This window comes from Rhinichthys klamathensis, unplaced genomic scaffold, assembly GCF_029890125.1.
Source record: "Rhinichthys klamathensis goyatoka isolate OS25496 unplaced genomic scaffold, OSU_Roscu_1.1 h1tg000108l_1, whole genome shotgun sequence".
NCBI lineage: Eukaryota > Metazoa > Chordata > Actinopteri > Cypriniformes > Leuciscidae > Rhinichthys > Rhinichthys klamathensis.
The window spans coordinates 1,656,278-1,677,695 of record NW_026606646.1 but is presented as its reverse complement, the minus strand read 5'-3'; the positions used below and the strand labels follow the sequence as shown (position 1 = coordinate 1,677,695).

At 36.6% G+C, this 21,418-nt stretch overlaps 1 protein-coding gene across 2 annotated transcripts in view; it reads left to right on the top strand.

Annotated features, from left to right (window-relative positions):
• Nucleotides 1-20,774, top strand: part of drosha (drosha ribonuclease III) — a 44,399-nt gene extending 23,625 nt beyond the window's left edge. For both annotated transcript variants that reach the window (XM_056253669.1, XM_056253668.1), the window contains exons 17-31: nt 1,183-1,321; nt 1,409-1,469; nt 1,654-1,713; nt 1,884-1,983; nt 2,489-2,591; nt 4,519-4,589; nt 4,845-4,889; nt 6,197-6,354; nt 7,929-8,034; nt 8,545-8,686; nt 8,968-9,050; nt 11,428-11,531; nt 15,059-15,151; nt 20,149-20,195; nt 20,511-20,774. In XM_056253669.1, coding sequence (XP_056109644.1) covers nt 1,183-1,321; nt 1,409-1,469; nt 1,654-1,713; nt 1,884-1,983; nt 2,489-2,591; nt 4,519-4,589; nt 4,845-4,889; nt 6,197-6,354; nt 7,929-8,034; nt 8,545-8,686; nt 8,968-9,050; nt 11,428-11,531; nt 15,059-15,151; nt 20,149-20,195; nt 20,511-20,626 — 1,428 coding nt within the window. In that variant the 3' untranslated portion in view covers nt 20,627-20,774. The remainder of the gene's footprint in view (nt 1-1,182; nt 1,322-1,408; nt 1,470-1,653; nt 1,714-1,883; nt 1,984-2,488; nt 2,592-4,518; nt 4,590-4,844; nt 4,890-6,196; nt 6,355-7,928; nt 8,035-8,544; nt 8,687-8,967; nt 9,051-11,427; nt 11,532-15,058; nt 15,152-20,148; nt 20,196-20,510) is intronic.
• The last annotated feature ends 644 nt before the right edge of the window (nt 20,775-21,418 follow it).

The window sequence follows — 21,418 nt, the reverse complement described above, 5'->3', positions numbered from 1 at the left end:
TCCTTCTACAAAATGGTGCTTATGGTACATTTACATGACAACGATGTACTAAAAGTGAAAAAAAAAATTCCTTTGTGTTTTTCGCAACAGACGACAATGTTGTCAAAATGATTTAAAAAAAAAGTATGATTGCATGCCAGGCCAGTAGTTGGCATTCAGTAGTTGGTCACGCTGTGAAGAAGAAGCTAAGCAACTATAGACTAAACATGTAATACGTATGCACGTGATGTCACCGTTTTCTCAAATTCACGATTTTGTAGTTTACAATAAAAACTTGCACTTTGAACCCTGTTTTCAAGAGTCAGAATTTTCAGGCCCTCAAAACACTTTTGTGGTGTATATGAATAGCCTAAACACATAAAAAATTCTGTTTTTATTTGAAAACGGTGGTTTTGTAAATGGCCCCTTAGAAATCAAACCTGAAATTACTTGAAAACAAGTTAGGAATCAGCTTGGCGGAATTAAGGCCTATAATAATAATAACTACATTATTTCGGATACATTTGAAAAATGCGTTTACGTTTAAAAACGTTCTCTGTCCATACTAGCGTTTTCAGACGTTTTCCAAAAGAGGATCCAAAAACAAGTTGACTGTTAAAAAGACCAGCCATACATCAGTTAACAAATAAATAAATTATTTGTTACTGCGTTCTTAGCATTTTTGACATTTATTCCAAAATTACTATAAGAAAGTACTAACTTGATGAGAAATAAATTGTATTACATTAGCAATGTTAAAATACAAAATAGTACTATATTTGCTGTTTTCTTGACAGTATAAGTCTTTGATAGACTATAAAAAGACCCTTGGACTAAAATGCATGTTTGAGTTGTTTTACCTGAAAGAATCTTGCACTGACATCTTAAAATATGTCGGTGTCATTGTTTTGTCTCAAGATGCACATCAGTAATGTTTTTTTCTAAGGCTAATTGAACAGCTAATTGAACTAAGGCCTAATCCTGGCTTAATCTAAGCCTCTGTCTTTGAACTAAACACCCAACAATGTGTTAAGAACTGAAAACTGTTCTGCAGGATCAATGTAATTACAACTATGTGTTTTAAAGTGTTTAATGGTCATAAAAGTTCATTACAGCATACTGTGTTCAACGGCCAGTGCTGTGATTCACATTATGTATTATAATTCTCACTTTGTTTCTCTTTTGCTTTTCTTTCTTGCTAAGTTGGCAATGACTCACCCCAGTCATCATCTTAATTTTGGGATGAATCCTGACCATGCTCGCAATTCTCTGTCCAACTGTGGCATACGCCAGCCCAAATATGGAGACCGGAAAGTGCATCATATGTACATGAGGAAAAAAGGTTTGCAAATCTCTCTGTTCATGTATGTGAGTGTTTTTTTGAAGAAGAATTCCTACTCTGCTGACTGTTCTGTCCCTTTTCCATTAGGAATCAACACCTTAATCAATATTATGTCACGATTGGGCCAGGATGACCCATCACCCTCCAGGTTTGTGGTTTATTTTTTATTTTATTATTATAATTGTTTTTGTGGAAGTAATTTATTTGTTGTAACTTTATACATTTTGTGTTCATGTATGAAAAATCAAATTTTTACATTTTGTCCATGAAAAAGGCAGTATAACCATTATAATAACTGAATTTTTTTAAAGGTGCGATCTGTCTCTTAACAGAATCAATCACAATGAGCGGTTGGAGTTTCTTGGTGATGCAGTTGTTGAGTTCCTGACCAGGTGAGATCTCTGACCTTTCACCATTGCTAATATCTGTCGCTACATAGAGCATGTCTCACTGAGTTTAGCTTTTGAAGTTTCCTTATGATTTCAGAGCTGTTGCTCTGTTGTTCTCTCAAGCTTTCGTTACTTTCTTTCTTACTTTTTACTAAGCTTACTTTCTTTTCCAGTGTGCATCTCTATTACCTGTTCCCAAGTCTGGAGGAGGGAGGACTCGCCACATATCGCACAGCAATCGTTCAGAATCAGCATCTTGCTATGCTTGCTAAGGTGACTGTTTACTAGATGTTCAAAGCTGTGCTTTTGGAAAGAAAGTGTAATAAGGGTGTCCGTTAAGCCTCTCTCAAAAAACACACACTGTAAGGCCTGGTTTCACAGACAGGGTTTAGATTAAGCCAGGATTAGACCTTAGTTCAATTAGCTGTTATTAACGTGCCTTAAAGAACATTACTGAGGTGCATCTTGAGACAACAATGGCACTGGCATATTTTAAGATATCTCAGTTAGGGATTCACCAAAATGAAAATTCTGGGCAGAAACCACAAAATCTGGATGTTCTTGGCCGAGAACCGAAATCGAAACCGAAAATGCTTTTTAAAAATTATTTATTGCTTATTTAAAATTAGCTGATTTTTGTATAATTGTATTAATGTTAGACTTTTTAATGATATGCAATAATTTTAATGAATTTTAATTGGAAGGCACACAGTGAGTGCATTTAGCACATAATTTCATTTGTGTTTATTTAATCTTTATCATTGTTTTGGATCTCCAGAAATTGGAGTTGGATCGGTTCATGTTATATGCTCACGGTCCTGACCTTTGCCGAGAGTCAGACCTCCGACATGCTATGGCAAACTGTTTTGAAGCCCTGATAGGTAAGTGCTTTCTCACGCATGTCTGTTTTATTTCATACTGTATTTCAACACACTGAGGTCAAAATGTTGCTTTTGACATGAAGTCACTGAAAGTACTTGCGTGTTAAAGAAAGTTAAGTTCAATAAGCTAAAAAAAATAAATAAAAGGTTACACATGTATCTGTGGTTCTGTGAATTCTGGATCACCACCAGAGGCAGTGCAAATCACTAGTGTAGTGGTTTTTAATCCTGGACATGGGGACCCATCGTTCTGCACATTTTGTTTGTCTCTCTTATCTGACACACATAGGCTATGATCTGATTTATTTATTTTTTTGGCTGTTCATGATTTTTTTTTTAATGTTGCCAGTATCCGGTTTGAGTCTGAACAGGTCACGATCCTGAACATGACTTTCACACGCAAAAAGAACAATAACAAAAGACGGCACGTAGCATGGAATTATACTGACGTAAACAGAGGTTACTGAAATCAACATTTACGTGTTCATATATAAGGTGATGTGCCGCGGATGTGCGCCGGCTATAAGGAGGACGCAGACGAGGATGAGAAGTTTTTCTCGTACAGTTTTTCCGTTCATTTTTGTTTGTATAGAGTTGTCTCTCTAATATTTATTAATATTACAGCTCACCGTCTCTCCACTGACTAACTTGGCTCCCGTCTTCCACATTCACAGAGTGACCAAAGAACTACCAGTATGTAAAATGTGTGCAGAATTGTGACGAATGTTGATCTAGAGTCGCATGAATTCCGGTATGACTGTTCAGACTGAGGTCGCATTGCAAAACATCAGGACCTGTATCTGATTTAGGACCACATATAGAAGTGACCCAAATCAGAATTGAAAAGATCAGATTCATGTTGTTTGTGCTGTTATGGAAAGAAAAAAAACCTTATCTGAGTCGATATGAGCAAAAAAATCTGACTTGGGACACTTTTGCCTGCAGTCTGAACGTAGCCTAAGTTCAGTTCATGGAGGTATTACCTAATACCCTGATAATTTGAATCAGGTATGTTAAATAAGAGACATACAAAATGTGCAGAGCTGTTGGTCCCCAGAACCAGGATTGAAACCCACTTCACTGGTGGATGATTGAAGTGCCAGCTAGATAGGTCGAGAAAATATAACAACAAAGTCATTATATAGATCAGTGGTTATAACGTTATATTTTTTGATGCTAGTGTTTATTTTATGAATAAAATAAATATTAAAATGATTATTTTTATGGAGTAACCATTTTATAAAAGCAATAAGCCCATTGAAGCTGTGTTTTACAGTGAATTTAGAACAGCTAAGGGGGTTTTAGGCACTTTGCTCCGCGTCGTGCCTAACAACGCCCCTTAGCTGTTCTAAATTAGTGCACTGTAAATCACGGCTTCGCAGGGCTTATTGCTTTATTTTAGATCTATACTTTTTAAATGTTTAAATGTACCTATATTTATTTGGTCAGAAAGTCAAAAACAGTATTTTTGTTAACAGTAAAATATTATTTCAATACAAAGCAACTCAGTTTTCAGTCATATGATCCTTCAGAAAACATTCTTCTAATACATTCTAAAAACCGTATAAAATCGAATCTGATTTGCTACTCATAATTGTATTGTTTTCACAGTTAAAAAAAATGGTTGTGCTACTTGTTTTGTTTTGTTTTTTTAGGATAATTTATTTGAAATAGAAATCTTAACATCATAAGTGTCTCTGTTCACTTTGATCAATTTAATGTGTCCTTGCTGAATAAATGTATAAATTCTTTAAAAAAAAAATTATAGATATCCCAAACCTTTGAACGGTAGTGTATTTGTTTAATTTTTGTTTGAGTAAATGTGAATTCTCTTTGATCTCAAATTTGATTTGCTTTAGCACAAAATTAGACTTTTTTTTTTTTTTTTTATTCAGTACTTCTTCTGTTTTTTTGTTTTGTTTTTTAGGGGCCGTTTACCTAGAAGGTGGTTTAAAGGAAGCTAAACTACTCTTTGGGAGACTGCTGTTCAACAGTGAGGTGAGTTTTTATGTGTTTGTAGGGCTAAACATGGTTTGCATTAAAAACAAACATTTGTAAACTTGGATTTACGTAGTTTTGGTTTGAACATTGGGGGGTTGAAGTGTGAACCGTTTAACAGGGTCACAGGGCATGCTCCCTTGTGAGGTTTATTTGTTTGTTTTTGTAGTCTGAATTGTCCCTCATATACTCAGATTATTCTCAAGTGGACTGTCATCTTTTATTCAGTTAATTTCCTCTCTCTTTGTCTTTCAGGACCTGAGGGATGTTTGGCTCAACTACCCACCTCATCCTTTACAGGTGTGAGCAGACTTGATTTTGAATGTTTGTCATGCACCAGTGTAAAAACACATACATACACATTCATCAGACACTTGGGTAAATATCTAGAAAAATAACAAAGTGCAGTAAATGGTAAAAATATTTGTGCTACAAACCAGTGTGTTTGTTTAAGATAAATAAATTAAACCAATAAATTAAACCATGGTAACAAATAACACTTTGCAAAATCAAGCAGCATAATGCATTCTTGTTTGTACAGATACAATAACTGGAAGTGGCTGAGACCAGAAGCCTCACACATTCAAGTTCAAAATGGCTGTGCCTGCTCTTACATTAAAAATAATGTGTATATATATTGTTAAAATATTTGCTAATGTTCATTTGTGCAGGGCAATTTAAAGACGTTTTACCCCAAAATTAAAATTGTCGTCATTTACGACAACAATTGTTGCTCTAAACTCATCTTTTTTTTAATCTTTGAAAAACAAAATATATTTTTAATATTCTCTAATGTTTGTCAATCCATTGAAAATCCATGCATGCAACATTTTCAAGCTTCAAAAAGTACATAGAAACATTGTACAAGGAGTCCATATGAATTGAGCGGTATAATCCAAATCTTGTGAGGAGACCCAAATGGAATCTCATACATGCATGCTTGATGCACAGGGAAATAACAGGGTGCTTGAAATAAAACTGCCTAATTCATATGGATTTTCTTTCTGAACTTTTTTAAAGCTTGAAAATGTTGATTGTCTAGACTTTTAACGGATGGACAAAAAAAGAAAAAATATTAGATGAATGAAGTCTTATGGGTTTCAAACATGACTTAGGACAACATTTTGTACTGAAGAAATAGAACTGAAGTTTTATTATAAATTAATGGCATTTCAGCTGTTTTTTTTATTTTTATTAAAGAAAACTGGTAACACTTTGCAATAAGGCACATTAGTTAACTTCCTTAGTTAACATGAACTAAGAATGAACAATACTTCAGCATTTATTAATCTTAGTTAATTTCAACATTTACCAATACTTTATTAAAATCAAAAGTTTTATTTGTTAACATTAATGCACTGTGAACTAGCATGAACAAACAATGAACAGCTCTATTTTTATGAACTAACATGACCTAGCAATGAGCAATACATTTGTTACAGTATTTATTAATCTTTGTTAATGTTAGTTAATACATCAACTAATGTTAACTAATGAACCTTATTATAAAGTGTTACCAGAAAACTGTAACATTCATTGTATTAATAAAGTAGTTCAGTTTATTTAATGCATGAAAGCTCACCCTTCATGTTCTGTTGTATGTTTAGGTGCAGGAGACACTGACAGACAGGCAGTTGATCGAGTCGTCTCCAGTTCTGCAGAAACTCACTAGTTTTGAGGACGCCATTGGAGTGCTGTTCACTCATGTCCGTCTCCTCGCACGGGCCTTCACTCTGCGAACAGTGGGCTTCAACCACCTCACCCTGTGAGTGCTTCAGTGCATCTGGGACTTTGTAATGATATAATGTATATAATGAACACTCACCTGGCCACTTTATTAGGTACACCTTACTAATACCGGGTTTGACCCTCTTTTGGCTTCAAACCGCTGGTTACATATGTAAACGTGGTTCTGTGAATTCTGGATGACCGCCAAAGACGGTGCTATATGTTGGCACCGCAACGGTGTTGTTAGGCACGGCGCAAAGCGAATAGCAACAGAAGTTACATTATTTCGCCATTAGATGGTGGCAAAGACTGTATTTATGAGTAAGTGAGTCAGTAGAGAAGACTTTTATATTGAAAGGACTGAAACTAACACGGAGAAGCGAGACGCAAGTGACAAATGTCTAGCATGTCAGGGCACGGGAAACCCCTTAACTGTTAAAAGGACAAGATATCGAAGTGGACATTCAAATGGTTTCTTTATTACGAATATAGGACTGACCTGAAGGAAAATGCAATGATTACTGTAAATGGAGACACTCACCTACTCGATCTCTCACAATACTCTACTCTATAAGCTTCAATGAACAACATCAATGAGAACACGTTTGCATTGCTAAGAGTGGTTGCTAGGGGTGTTGTGTAGTGATACATAGAACCATTGGGTGAAGCGGTCATTGCCGTGTTTTATCGTAAATAAAACACAGCTATTGACCAATCAGAATCAAACTCACTTAAATAGGTGCTTCGTCTCTCTTGGCTAACAAGACGATGGAGAAAGATTTAGTTTCAAAGCGAAACAAAGTGAGGTGAAATCTTGACGACTGCTGCTGATCTGTGCTGCAACTCTCGTTAGGATCAGTCTAAATTGAGCAAACACTTTCATTTATTTTTAGTTGTAGTGTCTGTTCTCTAACTGAACTAAATGATTTTTATTACTATGAAAAATCAAATAAGCAACTGCCGCTTAAACAAACCCAAAACAAGCCCATTATTGTATTATTTATTATCATCAATATTATTTATCAATTATGTATTATCAATAAATGAGCCTGCAACATATCAAACTGAAACCACTCAGAGTTTGAAAAGTTATTTTACAAAAGTCATCAAACTGCACAAAGCAGGAGGGCATGCGCTATCCTCCGATCACCTGTGCTTGTTGTCTATTGTTGTTTGATTAACATTGAGAAAATTACATACTGCTCTTAATGGAATAACTTTTGTAGCTAATTAAATTTCTGTTGCTAAATAACCTTAATGTTGGCCTACCTGAAACCATAAACTCCCTGGTTTACACTGATGTAAAAATGACGCTTATTTTTTATGTAGCTAATGCTACAGTAAAACACTCTGTTTCAGAAGTTGAAGGGATGCTTTCTTCTTACATAAAGAATGTGAAAAATGTATGTTGGTTATATAATTTTTCGTTTTTAAATTCCAGTATATTTAAATATAAATTTAATTTATTTAAATTTAAAGCATTATTGTATTGCAAATCGAATGTCGCATTATTAAACGTGTTAACCCATATTGCATTTTTCTTCAATATCATGCAGCCCTATTAGTTAACTATTGACTGGAGCTTCATGAAGCCAATTTATGTGTCTGCAGAGGCCATAACCAGAGGATGGAGTTCCTGGGAGATTCTATCATGCAGCTGGTGGCAACTGAATATCTGTTCATCCACTTCCCAGACCATCATGAAGGACATTTGACAGTGAGTATATCCATCATCTGGTACAAATCACAGCCGTGCTGATATAGAGCCATACAAAAAAAAATTCTGGGGCCATGAAAATGGTCAAAAACCCTGGCAGTGGCTGGCAACGTTTAAAAAAAATATGCTGGGGGGGAAAGAGTTTATTCAAAATTGCAGATTCATTCAGAAATGAAACAAGGTTTTAAACCAGGAAATTATTTGAATTTTGCACACCACCTTACGAGGCTCAACATCATAGGTGATGTTAGAGGAAACCGTGATAAGGATCTACATCCATCTACCATAGTTTTTAAATTGTACATATGTGAATCCTGTGCCAACAAACTCCCTGGTCTCCCATACTATATAGTACAAAATAAATCCAGCCGCTTCAGTCACTGGTTGGCCATCCCAACCAGCACATAGGGGGACAACACCACAGAATGTGTTAGGGAATGATATAATCAAGATGATGAGATCTGTTTAGTCAGTTAAAGTATAAAGTGTGTTGATTTGTGTGATTTTTAGCTCCTGCGCAGCTCTTTGGTGAATAACCGGACTCAGGCAAAGGTTGCAGAGGAATTGGGCATGCAGGAATATGCCATCACCAACGACAAGACCAAACGGCCTGTTGCCCTGCGAACCAAGACTTTAGCCGATCTACTGGAGTGTAAGTATGACATGACACTAAAATCAAAGCTCCCTTGCAAATATCTGCATTCAACATTAACAAAAATTGTGAACATTTTACTATAAATAATATAATAATTATCAGAGGAATGAAAAGTAAAATCTAAATTTAAAAGGAGTTAAACCCTTACAAATCCCAGCAGTCCAACAGAAGATTTCATTATTTATTATTTAAATGATTTTATGCAACTATTATTTTGTTTAGTATTCCAAATATACTTGTCTGTATCACCAAGTCTTCTCTTTTTTTCTTCTCCTCAGCATTCATTGCAGCTCTTTACATCGATAAAGATCTGGAGTTTGTGCACACATTTATGAATGTTTGCTTCTTCCCACGACTCAAGGTATGGCAAACTTATTTGGAGATGAACAAAGAATCAGGATACTTGATATTTTTTACCCATATTCACACGTCTACACTTATTTGTAGCACAACCTTATGATTTGAAATGTTTTGTTTCAGTCTTTCAGCCTTACAAAAAAATGTTGATAGCAACAGTAGACACCTGGCACATTTTATTTCAGATTCATCATTGGCCAGTAGAAAGGAAAAGTAAAAAACGGTAGTATTTTGTTTAAAATAAGATAAAGAACCTCACGTCATGCAGAGGCATGTTATGAAATGTTCTGTGTAAATTAAAGCATTTGTAGAGTCATTTACAACTCCTTTGAATGCGGCTCAACCAATCATAATCAAGGACTGGAACTATCCATTTTATGATTACTTTAAGAATAATGCACTAAGCTTTTAATCACAAATGAAGACATGTGCCAGAGAAAGAGAACAAAGAGGGCTTTTCTTACTATTCAGTAAAGAAAAGGTAGTTTAGGAATAGTTGGGAAAGTGCATGGTAGTCTATCCGTGTAAGCATAAATGCATCTGGAACACTGTAATAAGGCCATGTATACTATTATGGCCAGATAAACAAGCATGCAGCTATCTTTAGAATTTTGTGTTTGAAGTTGAACTTCTGTTTTTGTGGTAGCTTTGTATATTTCTATGGCATTGCTGTCGAAGAGTAATTAGCTAGTAAAGTGGATTTACTTATTGTAGAGTTAACTGAAGTTATCATGAGCATTGTAATGTTTGAAGCGGATGTCATAACAAATGTCAGTAGACCGGAAAGATTTTAAAATGAGCGGCTCATTCATAAATCCGTAAGATCTTACCTTAATGCTGTGGAAATACAAACCGGAAGACAACACAACTAGTGCAGCATTGAAAAGGGGCGGGTCTACATAATTTGAACTTGTTTTATGTACATTTCTGCATATACCTATTTTCATAGGCTGTTAAAGACATATAGCGTCTTTAAGAACTAACATGAACTAACATTTAACAATGGACATAAGGTTTTTTTTGGACCTCACTCTCTGACCCCATGAAGGTCGCTGTGTAATTCGCACCCTGACCAAGATACATTAGGGGAAGCAGTAAATGATCTTATGAATGCACTTAAAAAATGGCGAATCAAATTGTTTATCGAATCGCATTGAATCTCACTGAGAATCGTCTCGGATCTAATCCTTCTGAATGTGCAAATATCGTTCTTGAATCAAATCAAAAACCTATGAATCGCAAATTGAATCGTTTTACTGTTTACCCAAAGATTCACAGCTCCACTCATGTGTTTTCTATCTAAAAAAAAAATTAAAAAAAAATACTGAAGTAAGGTGCCGTTTACACAGGACATGGTCTTGTATTCTAACCTGGCTGTTTTTAATTGTCATAGTCTATTGCTGTGAGCACATTTTTAAGACACTGTGTCAAGTTAAAAGTAATAAATCACCCCTGATACAGCACTTGTGGTTGGGGAAAAAGACCCTGTAAATATGTGAACATAAAAAAAAATCATAATATTTTAAAGGTGCATTGCGCAACATTTCATGTTAAAAATACCCGTTTTTCTAACCCATACATGCTTAAACAATTGCCTGATGGGCTAAATGAGCCCTTCTCTGATCACTGCGATTGCCTCTATAATCCTGTACAGTAAAATAAATAAGAGGGATTCGGGCTGGAACGTGAGACTGGGCGTGACGTCATGCGCGTTCACGCTCCCCTGGCTATGTCTGGCAGGTTTGTGTATTCACCGCCATTCTCCGTATTAGCGAAGACAACTCGAGCGACAAAACTTCAGTCAACTTTCGACAAAAGTAGAAGATGGATTCAAAGAGACCGGCTTGTAGTTCATAAACCCCAACGCAAACTCCACGTAAGACAAACACAGTAAGGCAGTTTCGCTTGTCGCCAGAGGGGGGCATAGTTCTGCAAAAACTCAGAGAGGTGCGCAATGCACCTTTAAGTGATCTTTAAAGAAAATTTTTAATTGAAGTTTAGATCACACACACACTGACAATTCTTCAGGATTCATTGAACTTCTTGGGTCAGCAGCTTATTACTCGCTTGAATAGACACACAGCAACACTAAACCGGCTTGCTGTCTGCACTTACTACGCTGCAAAGTTACACGCTACACTGCAAAGTTTGTAGACACTGAGATTGATCTATAGGAATTCATCATGAGACGTTTCTGGTCTTAGCCTACACAAAACTATACTGGCATGGAAGAAACCTACTTCAGCTCTGCGCCAGTGGACATGTGCAGTCAGTGTTTGCTTTTGTCCTAAAATAACTGCTGTATCTTGTGATTGTTTTGTATTTTTATAATATGTTTTATTTTTCAATGTACTGCTGTTTGACCAGTTTAATTGTTTCAGGAGTTCATCTTGAACCAGGACTGGAATGATCCAAAATCGCAGCTACAGCAGTGCTGTTTAACCTTGCGGACAGAGGGCAAAGAGCCAGACATTCCTCTATACAAGTAAGAAGCTTCTGTACATAAACATCCTTTGATTCACCTCTTCATCTCTTTCCACCTTTGATTATCTGTTTTAAGAGTTTTACTGTGAGCCCAAACAGTATCTGGACACAAAGGAATACACATGTGGCCTTAGAGAATGCAAATCACAGAAAAACAGGTCCTGCATTTCCACACGGCATGCTGCTGCACAGGAAAAACATGATCTGTATACTTACTAGCACATTCAGTCTATACGAACACCGTGCCATGCGAAATTATTCAAACCCCTTTATTTTTTACGCATTTTTTGTTGCAGCCTTATGCTGTTTTTTTCCACATCAATTTACACTCTATACTAGGGCTGGGAATCGCTGGGTACTTCACGATACGATACGATATGCGATACATTGTTCACGATACCGATAATATCACGATATGGCGATACTGCGATAATCGACATATTATCAGTAATAACTCACAATATATCATGTTTTAAGAAATAATTTTTTTTTTTTAATTAGGAAAATTAATCTCCATTTATTTTTTGGGATGAAACACAATAACAAAAACAACTTGTGTTTTATCAGTTGCAACAAAACAGTCACAGACACTATTTTAGTGTAACATTGCTGCAATCAGTAGTAATAAAAATGTTTACGCCGGGGTGTGTCGGCTTCAAGCCAGCACCAACCACAGCTTTCTCACAGAGCTCCGGGTGATGCCGCGTGAGGTGTCTGTACATGTGGTCGTGTTTCCCGTTTCGCGGACTTTTGCAAAGCCAGACATCCCAAGTCTCCCGGAAGTTCCGGGAGTCTCCCGCATAATGATAGCGTCTCCCTGATGCCCGCAAATTAGTTCAAATCTCCCGGAATCTAGAGCGCGCATGCGAGACAGAACAGCCTACTGCGCGCATAACATACATAGCACGGCAGAGAGGGAGAGAGCGAGAGACTTTGCGTGTGTGCCTCATGAAAGCTAGTCAAATCCAGTCAACTCGGATAATGAATAGAGCGTTTTATAATGGCTTTTAAGATCGATACTTGGCAAGAGTGCATCGAGAATCGATCGCGGGAGTAAATATCGTGAGATATCGCCATATCGATATTTTGGCGCACCCCTACTCTATACCCCAAAATGACAGCAAAAAAACAGATTTGTGATAACTTTGCAAATTTATTAGAAAGAAGAAAACTGAATCTGTACTCAAGTCCTTTGCTACACTTGTAATAAAATCCCATTTCTCAGGATTACCTTTGAGATGTTTCTACACTTTGAAAAGGTGTACACCTGTCTATATAAGGTCTAACAGCTGAAAATGCATATCAGAACAAAAACCAAGCCACAAGGTCAAAGGAACTGACTGCAAAGCTCAGAGACAGCATTGTGTAGAGGCACAGATCTGAGGAAGGCTACAAAAAATTTCTGCTGCATTGAAGTTTCCCAAGAACACCGCAGCCTCCATTATTCTTAAATGGAAAAAGTTTGGATGGACCAGGACTCTTCCTAGGGCTAGTCGTCCAACTGAGCAATCATAAGAAAAGGGCCTTGGTAATCTGATGGTCAATCTGGTTGAGCTCCAGAGTTCATGCGTGGAGATGGGAGAACCTTGCAGATGGAAAGTCATCTCTGCAATGATCCAGCAAGGCAGAGTAGCCAGATGGAAGCCTCTACTCCGTAATAAAAATGAAATCCCGCTTGGAATTGAGGCCTCGATTAGAATCGTCGAGCTGTGCCTGGTTCCCATCAGACATATCACATTTGTAATACCATCCCAGAAGTGAAGAATGGTGGTGGTAGCATTATTCTTTGGGTGTTTTTTTTTGTTTTTCACTGTATTGTGCTGTATTCAGCAGCATTTTCTACTGAGTTATTAATGAAAACATGGTCCACTCCAGAGTGCCAGAAACTGGGCCAGAAATTCACCTTCCAACAGGATAATGACCTTAAAACTGCAAACTCTATGAAAGTGGCCCAGACTTGAACCTAATCAAACATCTCTGGAGAGTTGAGACTTAGTGAAAGGGTTATACTGAAAGGGTTCTTAACTCTGGCCCTGGAAGTCCACTTTTCTGTAGAGTTTTGCTCCAACCTTCATCTAACTCACCTACCTGTAACTTCCCAGTAAACCTGAAGACCTTGATTAGTTTGTTCAGGTGTGTTTGATTAAGGTTGGAGGTAACCTCCAAAGTGGAACTAGAGAACTCTTGCTATACTGTATGTATGTGGGATAAAGTTATACACTTGCATATTCAAATTTATATAGAGAGTTGTTTGGTAATATAGTTAACATTTTGAGAAAAGTTGTTCCATTTTTTTTGTTACTCCTTTTCTTACAAGTCAGTGTTTGAAGAGGCATCCATCCTGCAACAATAAAGTTTAGATTCAATTATATAGAAAAATATCGAACTAAATTACACTGAATTAAATTGAACTGAATTGTAGAAATAGAGTTAGAAAATGTGTGAGGTACCATACAGGCATTTCCTAGATCACATGTCCACCACATTCTATATGAAACATATAATCATAGAAATGGCAGAAATGGTCAACAGCAGTCTGATCTGGCCAGCTACTGTGTGTTGAGCTAAAATATGGTGTGAGAGGCTGTGCTGCACGTCGTGCCTAACAACGCCCTTCAGCCGTGACTTATTCACGATACAGCACTTGCCTTGAGTACCTTATTGCTTTTATAAAACAGTTACCACACAATACAAATATTAAAGCCGAAAAATATGTATCTTTGCAACTTTCATGAAGTAAAATCACTAAAAAGCCTTCCTTCCGCTGGAAAAATAGTCCCTGACCGTAAACAGCAATAGAAGTTACATACATTATTTCGCCATTAATCTTTATGAGTGAGCCAGTCAGTAGAAAAGACTTTTACATTGAAAGGACTCAAACTTGTGAACACGGAAAAGCAAGACGCAACTGACAAATGACTAGGGTACGGGAAAACCCCTTAACTGTTAAAAGGACAAGATATCGCAGTGGACATTCAAACAGATTTTCAAAACAAATTTTTTTATTATGAATATAGGACTGACCTGAAGGAAAATGATATGTCTACTGTAAATGCAGACACTCGCTTACTCGATCTCTCACAATACTTTACTCTATAAGCTTCAATGAACAACATCAATGAGAATATATAATATAGCCTATGTTTACGTTGGTAAGAGTGGTTGTTAGGGGTGTTGTGTAGTGATACATAGAACCGTTGGGTGAAGCGGTCATAGCCGTGTTTTATCATGAATAAAACACAGCTATTGACCAATCAGACTCAAGGATTGGAACTAACCGTTTTATAAACATTGGATATTCAATGGTTGATTTGTGATATTTTTTCTGTAGCTTTAAGTTATGTTGTTATACGTTTACTTGCATGTACTGCTGTAAGGCCACTGGACTGTTTAAAGTCCTATCCGCTCTTTTTTTTTAATTATTATTCTGATATAATAATAGTATAATGTGACCACAAATCCACTTATTAGTTCCGGTTAAGTGGTTTGGCTCATCTCGAGTGTGATGCTCTTCATCTTGTTTTACAGAACACTTCAGACAGTTGGACCCTCTCATGCCAGGACCTACACAGTGGCAGTGTATTTCAAAGGTGAACGTATTGGCTGTGGAAAAGGACCAAGGTACTAAAAATACACCCATATATTTACCCTCATTGCTACATTGCTGGGTATCTCCTCTTATAAATGTTGGCAGTCAAAATTAAAACTGTTGGACGTTAGATTTTCTTCATTCTTTCTGACAAACAACAAAAGATAATATAAATTACTGTATGTGTACTGTTTCTACATTTTTAAATTGCAGTGTACAGTGTTTATTATAAGTGGGTATAATACGCAGCTCAGTACTCGTTACTCATGAGCACTTTTAAATAAGCTTCTCTTTTACTCTACATTTTTTTGGAAAGTAATTGTACTTTTACTTGAGTATATTTTTTCAGTACTCTTTCTACCTCTGATCGTGTACTTTAAGTACTAATACCACAATGCCGTTTATCGACATGGATCTGCATGATCGTATCAAAGGAAACTTGTATGAGTTTTATGTAAATTACACTGATACTGGTGCATTTTAAGAGTGGTCTAAACTACTATTAAAGGGATACTCCACTTTTTTTGGAAATAGGCTCAATTTACAACTCCCCCAGAGTTAAACTGTTGAGTTTTACCGTTTTTGAATCCATTCAGCCGATCTCCGGTTCTGGCGGTACCACTTTTAGCATAGCTTAGCATACATCATTGAAGTGGACAAGACCATTAGCATTTCTCATTAAAAAAATGACCAAAGTGTTTCGATATTTTTCCTATTTAAAACTTGACTCTTCTGTAGTTACATCGTGCACTAAGACCGACCGACCGTTGTGTTGACGGAAGGTGGCCTATTTTCAGGCGCTGCGTCATATCATTACGCCTGCTGCTCTCATGGTACGGCAGTGAAGTTTCTTGATTATTACGCAGGAATGAGAGTATAGTTCCTAGCCATATCAGCCTAGAAAATCGCAACTTTACATTTTCCGTCGGTCTTAGTGCACGATGTAACTACAGAAGAGTCAAGTTTTAAATAGGAAAAATATCGAAACACTTTGGTCATTTTTTAATGAGAAATGCTAATGGTCTTGTCCACTTCAATGATGTATGCTAAGCTATGCTAAAAGTGGTACCGTCAGAACCGGAGATCGGCTGAATGGATTCAAAAACGGTAAAACTCAACAGTTTAACTCTGGGGGAGTTGTAAAATGAGCCTATTTCCAAAAAAAGTGGAGTATCCCTTTAATTCCCTTACTTGTCCTACAAAAAAGAAGCAAATGGGCATCACTACTGTTTTTCTTTGTCATCAAATCCATCTTTCCACACCATACCAATGTTTACGCTAATTTTGTGTCTTTTGTCTTCTGGCTTCAGCCCTTTTCTGCTTCTTTGGCTGTACAGATACTGAGTTTATAACTCTCATTATTTCCACCCTTTCTTCACCCAATTCCCTCACACAAACCTCTGATGCATACATTTTCCCATCTACTGTACCTCATTTATTCCAAGATATTAAATGGTGTTCGGATTCTTTAGTTGTTTTTTTATGTTGACACAATCAGACTTCAGTTTTCAATATCCTTAGAAGATCATACAATCTTGAGTCTATACTTTATTCTAACTCTCTACTTCGGAGTCTCGTCTGCTTTAGCGAAACTTTTTTCCGTTTCTATTTAAGTCAGAATTTGGGGATATTTGCACAGTATTTGGAGTTCTGCTTCAGACTATCAAACTACCATCTTGTGTGACTGAAGTGGTTCTTTTGAAGTGCAGTGTTTGGTTTTTGGCTTTCACACCTGAAGATTGCATAATTGAAACCCTAACTTCAACACCAAAAAAAAAAAACTCTCATCACACACATACTATGGACATATCTATGGGATGATTATAGTATCAAAATGATTAACACGTGCAAGCACACTTATCAATGAACTTGATAGATGTTGCAGAAATGTTTTATCCATGCCTTTCAACTTGCGGGTGCAAAATTCAAAATTGAATGAATGTGAAGCAATTTGTACAAATAGAGACATTTTTGTGAATACAAATGTTTTCCTTTGTATTAGTGTATCATAATTTGCACATGCAACACAGAAGATGTGCATGTGTGGATCAGGTGACACGCGTGCATTCATTGACGTCTTTTCTTTGTCGATCTCATTTGATTCATTTGGATTTTGAGACTTTCTTTTCGCGGTTTTTAAGCATTTCACAACCCAAACACAAACAACTACAAATGAATAGGCCTGGTGCTAATTATTAATGTGTGCACAACTACCCATCTATTTGACAAATTCACAAATGTGCGTCACTACATTTAAACTAATACAATACAACTTGTGTGTGCAAAATACAAAACAAATACAAAACCTCGATTTTGTATTAATGTAGGCCAGAATTTGTGCATGCAACAAGTAAGATGTGCAGTTGTGGATCAGGTAACACGCGTGCATTCATTGACTCGTTTCTGAGTCGATCCTATTTGATTCATTTGGATTTTGAGACTTTCATTTCGCGGGTTTCGCCTTGCACGATCCACACACAGCTGTCTGAGAAAAGCTGCTACCACTAGATGGCAGTATTCTGCTAAAACAGACAACGGCAGCATAATCAGGCGTTCTTCCGCATTTAAGACGCTTAATGAGAGTGATATTGAAGCACCAAATTTAGTACACAATAATATAGGCCTACCCTATTAATAAAGCATACTTTATAGAGGTAAACAACATCAGATTATGAACACCCATAGAAAACCATAATAAAACGCTTTATAACGTGCAATCGCGCGTTGCATGTTCAATAAGGTGTTTGGCTACTGAGTTTAAATATCACCGTCTTACTCCATTGACGTTAAGCTTTTTCTTTATAATATTATGCTCTATGGGAGGAAAACTATATAGCCTACAGACAAGAGACTACATGAACATGAATAGAAAAACAATTTACAGTAATTTAAAAATCGAGATATTGGCTGGACATACAGTAACAGTAGGCTAAGTCAGTCTTCCTAAGCTAAGTCAGGTTATAATATAACTTGGAAGTATGTTCATTTGAATGAATGACTGGACGTTTAAATTTTTTTGACTGTGAGTGGAGTTTGCAGATGGTCCCTTTATTAAATGTGGCGAATATCACACTTCACTGCGCTCTCGGACCGGTTGCTCTCCCATTCACATGCAAAGTTAAACGCAACTGCAGAATTTCATGTTAAGCTTTTTCTTTTTAACAGGCTCGGGAAGGAAAATTTTATTAACTTGAAACGCCGTACGCCGTAGCCTATGTTCATGTAGTCTCTTGTCTGTAGGCTATATAGTTTTCCTCCCATAGAGCATAATATTATAAAGAAAAAGCTTAACGTCAATGGAGTAAGACGGTGATATTTAAACTCAGTAGCCAAACACCTTATTGAACATGCAACGCGCGATTGCACGTTAAGCGTTTTATTATGGTTTTCTATGGGTGTTTATAATCTGATGTTATCTGTTTACCTCTATAAAGTATGCTTTATTAATAGGGTAGGCCTATATTATTGTGTACTAAATTTGGTGCTTCAATATCACTCTCATTAAGCGTCTTAAATGCGGAAGAACGCCTGATTATGCTGCCGTTGTCTGTTTTAGCAGAATACTGCCATCTAGTGGTAGCAGCTTTTCTCAGACAGCTGTGTGTGGATCGTGCAAGGCGAAACCCGCGAAATGAAAGTCTCAAAATCCAAATGAATCAAATAGGATCGACTCAGAAACGAGTCAATGAATGCACGCGTGTTACCTGATCCACAACTGCACATCTTACTTGTTGCATGCACAAATTCTGGCCTACATTAATACAAAATCGAGGTTTTGTATTTGTTTTGTATTTTGCATACACAAGTTGTATTGTATTAGTTTAAATGTAGTGACGCACATTTGTGAATTTGTCAAATAGATGGGTAGTTGTGCACACATTAATAATTAGCACCAGGCCTATTCATTTGTAGTTGTTTGTGTTTGGGTTGTGAAATGCTTAAAAACCGCGAAAAGAAAGTCTCAAAATCCAAATGAATCAAATGAGATCGACAAAGAAAAGACGTCAATGAATGCACGCGTGTCACCTGATCCACACATGCACATCTTCTGTGTTGCATGTGCAAATTATGATACACTAATACAAAGGAAAACATTTGTATTCACAAAAATGTCTCTATTTGTACAAATTGCTTCACATTCATTCAATTTTGAATTTTGCACACGCAAGTTGAAAGGCATGGATAAAACATTTCTGCAACATCTATCAAGTTCATTGATAAGTGTGCTTGCACGTGTTAATCATTTTGATACTATAATCATCCCATACATATCCACTAACTCACAAATCAGATTTTCACAGCACTGTATGAGCAAAAAACTTTTTGATGACAAAACAACTTAGGCCTGTTTCAGACTGGACACCTAAACAGAGCATATTTTCACTACCCATATTAACAGATTAGGGCATTCACTCTGACGCCGGGGTGGCACAGCAGTGCATAGCAGAGCAGAAGCAGTTGTGCCACGATCGTTTCAGGGGAGAGTATATTTTTGCTGCACCGATCAATCTGAATTAAAGCCAGAGTGCATTGTTCTTGTTCACAATACACCTGAGTAAACATGAAAAATAACAAATTTCACCATAAAATCATATAAGGGAGGTTTTCAGTGTTTCACAATCACCATATTACATTCAGCTCTGTGAAAGAAGAAGAAAAAAATACTTGAAATCATCATTGCCAGGAGTTTTTTCCCATACTTCAAAAGCCTGTTTAAATGAATAAACCTAGAGTTATATCTTAACTTGAAGATTACTTTTATCATGTACAAAAAAAATGACCTGTCATCAGTTTGCCATGTTTGGAGGCTCTATAACCAAGAATTTGGTGTTTAGATGCATTAAAATGTTTGGCCTCCCTTGAATTTTAATTTATAATATGTCCGTCAAGAAAAAGTGGATAAAGATCCCTACCGTAGATTCTTTGGGTCATTAAATCCAAATCCTGGATGTAATCCTTTCAGTAGAATGATAATGACCCATTGTTTGAGCTACTAAACATTTTATAACTTTCCATTTTATCCCAACAGCATTCAACAAGCCGAGATGGGTGCAGCCATGGATGCCCTGGAGAAATGTGGGTGATTTTGTGAAAAGCTTCTTAAACATTGTCATTCTTTATTAATAATCACAGCTATTAATCATTCCTACATGAGAATGTTTCTTTTAAAACCATTTACAGTTTTATGAAAAATACCATAGTGTCTTGTGCCAAATGACACCTGTTTGATGGGGCAGGGGCAATGGGGGCAATTACTTTTGCAATAATTTGGTGCTGCTTGTGGTGCAGAAATTACACTTTAGGTTTAAGTGCACTGTAGCAAACATGTAATGGAAATAATGTTACAGCGCAAATTTTCTATTTTACATGCTTTTTTCTTGTCTTCTGCAGATAACTTTCCTCAGATGGCTCATCAGAAGCGCTTCATCGAAAGGAAGTACCGGCAAGAACTGAAGGAGATGAGACGAGAGCGAGAGCGTCAGGAGAGAGATAGTGATGAAGGGTAGAGCAGCAGAAAGTGAAAGAAAAAGTAAGATTTTATAGGAAGGGAGTTGCACAACAGCAGGCTTAATGATCTTTCTTGGTTGTTGTTTCGTGTATAAATCTGCTTTGTTTGTTAATCTAGTTCACACTGTTGATGTTTTAAAAAGAGAACATTTTTTTGAAATAAACCAAACCATTAATATGTTTGATTGTGTGCATACTGAAGCCTAGAATTGTTATTTTTGCCAGGTCAAACATCGTCCTCTCCTCAGGTCATTTTGACCCCGAAATTAATTTCCCTTTCAGTTTTAAACATTGAATGTTCATCGGTGGTTGTAATAAAAATAGTAACAAATCCTTCCCTTGCAGGTCAATTTGCCCCCCATAGGAATTGGGGGGAAATGGGGAATTATTTATTTATTTTTGGTCAAAATAATATAAAAAACAAAATCTGGCACAATCCAGGGCACACACACACGCACGCACACACACACACAGGCATGAGACTATAGAACATCCCCAATGCAGAACACACTCGCATGCATACACACACCTAGAAATTCCCTTTTAAAATCAGTCATAATGCAGACTGAATACATTATGAAGTGGTTAGGTTTGAACACACAATGGACAACTTTTATTTTTTCTGCCGCCCACCTTACTAGGCTTAAATTATTACAAATTCTGACACTTCAGTATAAATACAAACCTAAACAATTCTCAAAATTAAAACTAAAAATGCTAAAACTTTACCAAAAAAATATTTTATAATATTTAAATATATGCATACTGAAGAAGAAAAAACCCCAGGGGAA